At 47.4% G+C, this 6,000-nt stretch overlaps 1 protein-coding gene across 1 annotated transcript in view; it reads left to right on the forward strand.

The window, feature by feature from the left end:
- The window catches only part of LOC144175496 (uncharacterized), a 113,880-nt gene extending 112,368 nt beyond the window's left edge, over nt 1-1,512 (forward strand). The window contains exon 11 of the mRNA XM_077704575.1: nt 1,370-1,512. Within this exon, the coding sequence (XP_077560701.1) occupies nt 1,370-1,491 (122 nt within the window). The 3' untranslated portion in view covers nt 1,492-1,512. The remainder of the gene's footprint in view (nt 1-1,369) is intronic.
- The last annotated feature ends 4,488 nt before the right edge of the window (nt 1,513-6,000 follow it).

Below are 6,000 nucleotides of genomic sequence, written 5' to 3' on the forward strand. Positions count from 1 at the left end.
TACGGAGCCTTCTCATTCTTCGGTTTCACAATAAGGGGGACTGGAAAGACATTCATCATCACCGAATCGTTCATGACAATTTTTCCCTGCGTGAAGAAACCTGGTTCATAATGAATACATAACTACAAATAGATCTCTTAAATATGAATAACTAATCGCTGCAGAGAGAGTGCGCAAATCGCATTTAGGCTACCCTTTTTACGATTCACCCAGTCAAATCTTTTAGGTGCAACTAAAGATTCGAGATGTGGCCGTCATACTATAAAGTTTACTTCTGCGACGAGTATTGCATTGAGCAAAACAATTATCAACTCATTCTCGACACGTTCGTATGTTTGATAGTTGTTACAAACGCTCTTGCTCGTTAAGTCACGAGCGTGCTGTTGCAGTCGCTGCTTGCACATCTCTGATAAAATGGTGAAAGTGCCACTGTAGTTTGTTCCCGCGTTTTCATGCACAACGCAGGGAACAAGGTCTCTTCGGTAAACAATCCCACACTCTCAGCGGCTGCTGCGGTGTGTTTTTGGGCCGAACATGTGCCACCTGTACGTTACACTCCACAAGGACAAGTGTACAGAATTTATGGCCCAGATGCCTCCTTGTTGAGGAGGGAGTCACAGAAATTCGGTGGTCTGAGACCTGCCAGATGATATTCGATAGCGGCAAAGAAGTTCCTAGAGTATTCGCTATTTTATGGATGCTTCCTTATATTCGTTGTGTGCACAGCCACGCTCCAGGTTCTGAGCACACTGATATTGCAGGCTACCGTGGCGTGCTAACCACCCTCTTTTACGGGTGTGAATTACTCCGAGGGGTAGTTAGCAAGTGGCCTGTTGGTGCATCCTTTGCTTAGAGGCTGCAAAAAGCCAGTCTAATAGCCGCGGGCAAGGCCCCCAGGACAATTGCATAAATTCACGCAGTAAAGTATGTAGTGTAATTCTTGTTTGGTCTTCGCCTCCAAGCAGGCTGAACGACATTGAGGTATAAAAATCTAACAATCTCTATGTGACGTAAGAACGACCTATCGTGAGTTTAATCATGTGTAACACGCCTAAAATTTTAATACATTTTTATTACACAATTTTGGCCAACAAACCTTGTTTTCTGAAGTAAACACTTGACAAGCATGACACCTTAATCTTTAAGACGTACGTTACAATTAACGTAAACTGGTGTTTTATACTGTCTATGTGTTCACAAGGGGAGAGTTTTAGCTAGTTTTGCTTTGTAAAATGGCTGGTCGGCTACATCAGACAGAGCAAATGCGTTTCTCTGCTTACCACTTGGGACTTTACACTTAGTCGCCGAGCTCTAAATAATACCAAATTTCTTCCCCTGCCTGTAACCTTTTTCATGGCTTTCTTTTCAGCCAACCTCTCAGTGCAGAAGCACCTGCACGGTGGCGTCTTCTTTGTGGGCTCGCTCCCAAAAACGGAAAGTTCCAGAGTCAACCGGACAGCTTTGGCTCGTTTACTTGGAGGACGGCAATAAAATTGACAACCTAATTAGGCAAAAATACTGCACAGCAGCCATATTTTCCTTTCTGTGTTTTTCCTTCTCCACAATCGATGAGAGAAAAAAATACTGTTGCAACAGCAAATATATCGAATGATTTCTGAATACGCGTACACGATCGACTTTACTCTTGAAAACCTACCTACGACCACTTGACAATACATTTAAATTTTAAAAGTCCAGCCTGGTCATTCTAACGCTTGGCTGTGCCTTTGATGCAAGACAGTACTCTATTTGAAATTTATAATAGCAACAATCGATTCTACACCGTAAGTTGTGTATGAGCTTGCTGGGTTTAAAACGTACTACGCTAATCGTTCTTATTGTACGGTGTGGCGGGAGTTATAATTTTGGTCAAAAATATGCACGATTGTGAATTAATCGAAGATTTGTTTATTCTAAACCAAGATTTCGAAATTTGATCTGTTCGCATGCAAAGCTACTTGTTAGTTGTGTGTTATCGCCCTCCAAACGGAAAGATAGCACCTTTTCTAAACTACCTAGAAACGCTTTTCTTGTTCGTAAATATAAATTATTCTAATAGTATACTAGGTGGGGACATTAACATTGATATGATAATACTTATTTGCAAACAAACATATCTGCTCTAGCAAATACTATTGTAGCGAGGCACAAACTCAAGAAGATGATGTTAGCGGTAAAAGGACAAACAGATTTATTAAAAGGCGAACTTGTGCTTCACTAAACCGAAGGCCCTAGTGCCGCTGCCACCGAGCTCTCGCTCGCGCCGCCGGTAGACTCCCTTCTTCTTCAGCACGTGGCGTAGTTTCCTGGGCGCTGTTGGTTGGTGGCTTGAACCACGTTCTTTCGTTCTTTTGCTGTTTGTGGCCGGGCGCGGGAAACAGGCCATGCCGTGATATTAGTCCCCCTCCCTAAGGCGCATCGTCCCGATGCGCAAAAGGCAGTATTTGAGTCAGGTACTTTGGCCGTAATTACGGAATATTACCTTGCATAGTAGGGCTTCATGCGCACTGCATGAACCGTTTCTGGTCGAGCTTCCGGCGTGCCGGGAAAACATGGCTGGATGGTACGACCTCGTACTTAACGTCGCTTAGTCCTCTGAACACTTTGTAAGGTCCGAAGTATCTTCTCAACAACTTTTCGGAGAGCCCGCGGCGTCTGACAGGCGTTTATACCCAAACTTCATCACCTTGCTAGAATTCCGTGTGCCTGCGGCGCAGATTATAGTGGCTTGCTCCACGTTCTTTTGTTCTTTGTGGCCGGGCGCGTGAAACAGGCCATACCGTGACATTAGCTGCGTAACGAAAAGGACGACAAGCTTCTTGCAAAATCTTTTGGTACGACCGATGTGTGTCCTTCCAGATAGTCAATCAATAGGCGTAGTTCTGGGTCTTGCCGCTGCTGCTCGGACATTGTGACGATGTCTACGGCCCCGACGAGCACGTCGTTGTCCTCGTAAGTAGTGTCCGCTTCTTCCACTGGTGCCCGGGAAACACAGTCGGCATCCGAATGAAGCCGACCGGATGTGTATACAATAGTCATGTCAAATTCTTGGAGTCATAAGCTCCAGCGTGCAAGACGTCCCGATGGGTTCTTGAGGTTTGTCAACCAGCACAGCGAGTGGTGGTCGCATATGACCTGAAATGGCCGGCTATAAAGGCAAGGGCGGAACATTATTATAGCCCACACAACAGCAAGACCTTCTTTTTCAGTGGCGGAGTACTTGGATTCTGCGCGGGAAAGGGCCCTGCTCGCGAAAGCGATAATTCTTTCCGTACCGTCTTGCCGTTGTATCAGAATCGCTCCAAGTGCAACATTGCTTGCGTCTGTTTGGACCATCGTGTCGGCATTTTTATCAAAAAGCGCAAGCACAGGTGGAGCTTGTAGGCGTTGCTTGAGCTCGTCAAAAGCCGCTTGCTGTTCTTCAGCCCAGACGAAACTCGAGTCATTTCGTGTTATTTGAGTAGTGGGCCAACAGTGTGAGAAAAGGCCGGTATGAAACGTCGGTAGTAGGAACACAGGCCCAAGAAGCGGCGCACGGACTTCTTATCTCCAGGCACAGGGAAGCTAGCGACGGCTGCAGTTTTGTCGGGGTCAGGTCGGACCCCTTGACGGATAAAAACATGGCCCAGAAAACGGAGCTCCTCGTAGCCGAAATGGCATTTCTCAGGCTTCAGGGAGAGTCCCGCGGAACGGATGGCCCGAAGGACAAAAGTCAGCCGTTTCAAGTGTTCGTCAAAGGTTTCGGAAAACACGACAACGTCATTGAGGTAGACTAAACACGTTTGCCACTTCAAGCCGGTCAAAACACTATCCCTTATCCTCTGAAACATTGCCGGAGGAGATTTCAAGATGATTTACCAACTCGCCCAACTTTCAGTGTTACTTCTGGTAAAGACAACCGCACCATCGGTTCACGTTACAATGAACCGAATTGGCGAGCCTGCAGGATAGATTTACAGTCACCAAGGATATATCCGTCGGGCCCAGTCACGTGTCTTACCAGCTGCGAGAATGGATTTAGGAAAGTTGTTGATGTTGGTTGAAACGCAAGGTTTGAACAAAGAGTACGTTTTCAAGTTAATAGATGAAGAGAATCGCAAAGCGCATGAGAGATTGGGTGCAGAGATAGAAGAAATGAAAAAAAAAAGATAGAACGGGTAAGATCAAGGCGCGGCACTGTGAAAAATTACCCCACCTTCCCGCGAGGAAAACCCTGTGGAGATGCGACGCATCTTGGGGGTTCACTTAGTGTTTCCGTTGGATTCATTCTCTAATTGCTTGAAACATGTGAGGAACGCGTGTGATGTATTCTTTATTTAACACGCGACACTAACGTCGACGAAGTTACGAAGTTCAGCATCGGCTGCTTGTTTCAACCGTTTGCGTTCGGTATCACGTTTACGAAGTTTGGAATCGGCTGCTCGCTTCAATCGTTTGCGTTCAGCATCATGTTCAGGCCGCTTCGCAGCCTTGTCTTCAGTGGGATTAGCATTCCTGTTATCACAGTAATCGGTGCTTGTTACGGTTGCGCGCGCGATAGCAGAATTGTCAGGCTCCATTCAACGCATCGATGGAAATCGGAACACCGGTGTTGGAACGACCGCGGCTATGACGCAACGTGGCGCGGCTATGACGCAACACAATCCAACAAAATCCACTTTAATCCAATCTAAATACAGTCCAATTCAATCCAATCCAATCCAAGCCAAGCCAAGCCAACCCAATCGAATCCAATCCAATGCCCCACGCGAGAGAGTGTTCGCTATGGGAGAGGAGAGGGGGTGAGCGGCGGATAGCGCAGCTCGCGCGGCGAGGAGAATGGGGGAGGGGTGTGGACGGACAACAACGCCGTATGGAGGGACAAGGCGAGTGAATGAGATGCAGTCGCACCTAAAATATTTTGTACGAAAAAGGAGGGAGCATTCAACCTGCCGTACGTGACAGTAAAGGCATGCGCCTAACACACGGTGATGATTCCCAAAGAAAAATATTAGAAAAATAAAAGGGGATCTCTCGAGATAGCACCAAGAAGAAAAGACGCCAAGAGGGCGATGAACGTGCCGCACGTGAGACCGAAGGCACGCGGAACGCCGAGCGCGATGAGGCACGTGAGATAGTAAGAACGCAGGTCGCAGGCGACGATGAGGCCACGAGTAAAATCGAACACAAATAAAACAATTCTTGCTCTGGACAACCCGCCGAGGAGAAAGGCGCGTTCGAAGCGCGAGGCGATGAATCGGCCGTATGTGGTGCGGCGGCAGGCCAGACGCCCATAGATCAGCGCTCTAGGAATGGTCTAAGCGAGAAATGTGTGATGCCTTCAAGTAATTGTGATGGTTCGTGCTTGCCTAGCTTCTCAGCGCAAGCATTGATTCAGGATGACTGGTCTTCTTTGTCGTGTACTGGTAGGAATAGGTTGCGACAAGAAGGGTTTAGCTGTGTTCCGTCAGAAAACTTCCTTGGCACGGATACTAACATTGTCGCTGAAAAGGCCAATGACGCGTCTTTAGACAGTCAAGTCATCCAAGCAGAGTTTCAGCTTGTTAGAGGAGTCAGCGGAGCAGAGTCATGTGTCTAGTTTTCCGAACAAGCAGGACCGCTCTCTGAAAGTGAATGCTTGACAGTCGACGAAAGCACGCGGAAAAAGGAATCAGACAGGGGTGTGGCGCAGGAGAACATGAGAACAGACGAAAACGTTACGCCAGCCCCCAGTAGGCAATCTCGAATTGGCATCAGCGATAACGAGCGTGAATCCTATAGTGAGCTTTCGGAGAAAATGGAGGAAGAATACATAAGTCGTAGGCGGGTTGAAGTGCGTGAGCGTAGCCCTGCTGAGAAAGGGAGGCTAAGCATAAAAGTGGCGCAGCTATCATCCAAAGATAGGAAGACGAGCCGAGAATGGGCAATGATGAGAGAAGTTAATGGGAAGTCCCAGAGTGAACAGGGAAAGAAGGGTAGGTCACGACGCGGATGCTACGTGCAAAGCAGCATGTGTGCTTG

The sequence above is a fragment of the Haemaphysalis longicornis genome, unplaced genomic scaffold, assembly GCF_048455015.1.
Source record: "Haemaphysalis longicornis isolate Haplotype H1 unplaced genomic scaffold, Haemaphysalis longicornis Haplotype H1 scaffold_3, whole genome shotgun sequence".
Classification (NCBI taxonomy): Eukaryota; Metazoa; Arthropoda; class Arachnida; order Ixodida; family Ixodidae; genus Haemaphysalis; species Haemaphysalis longicornis.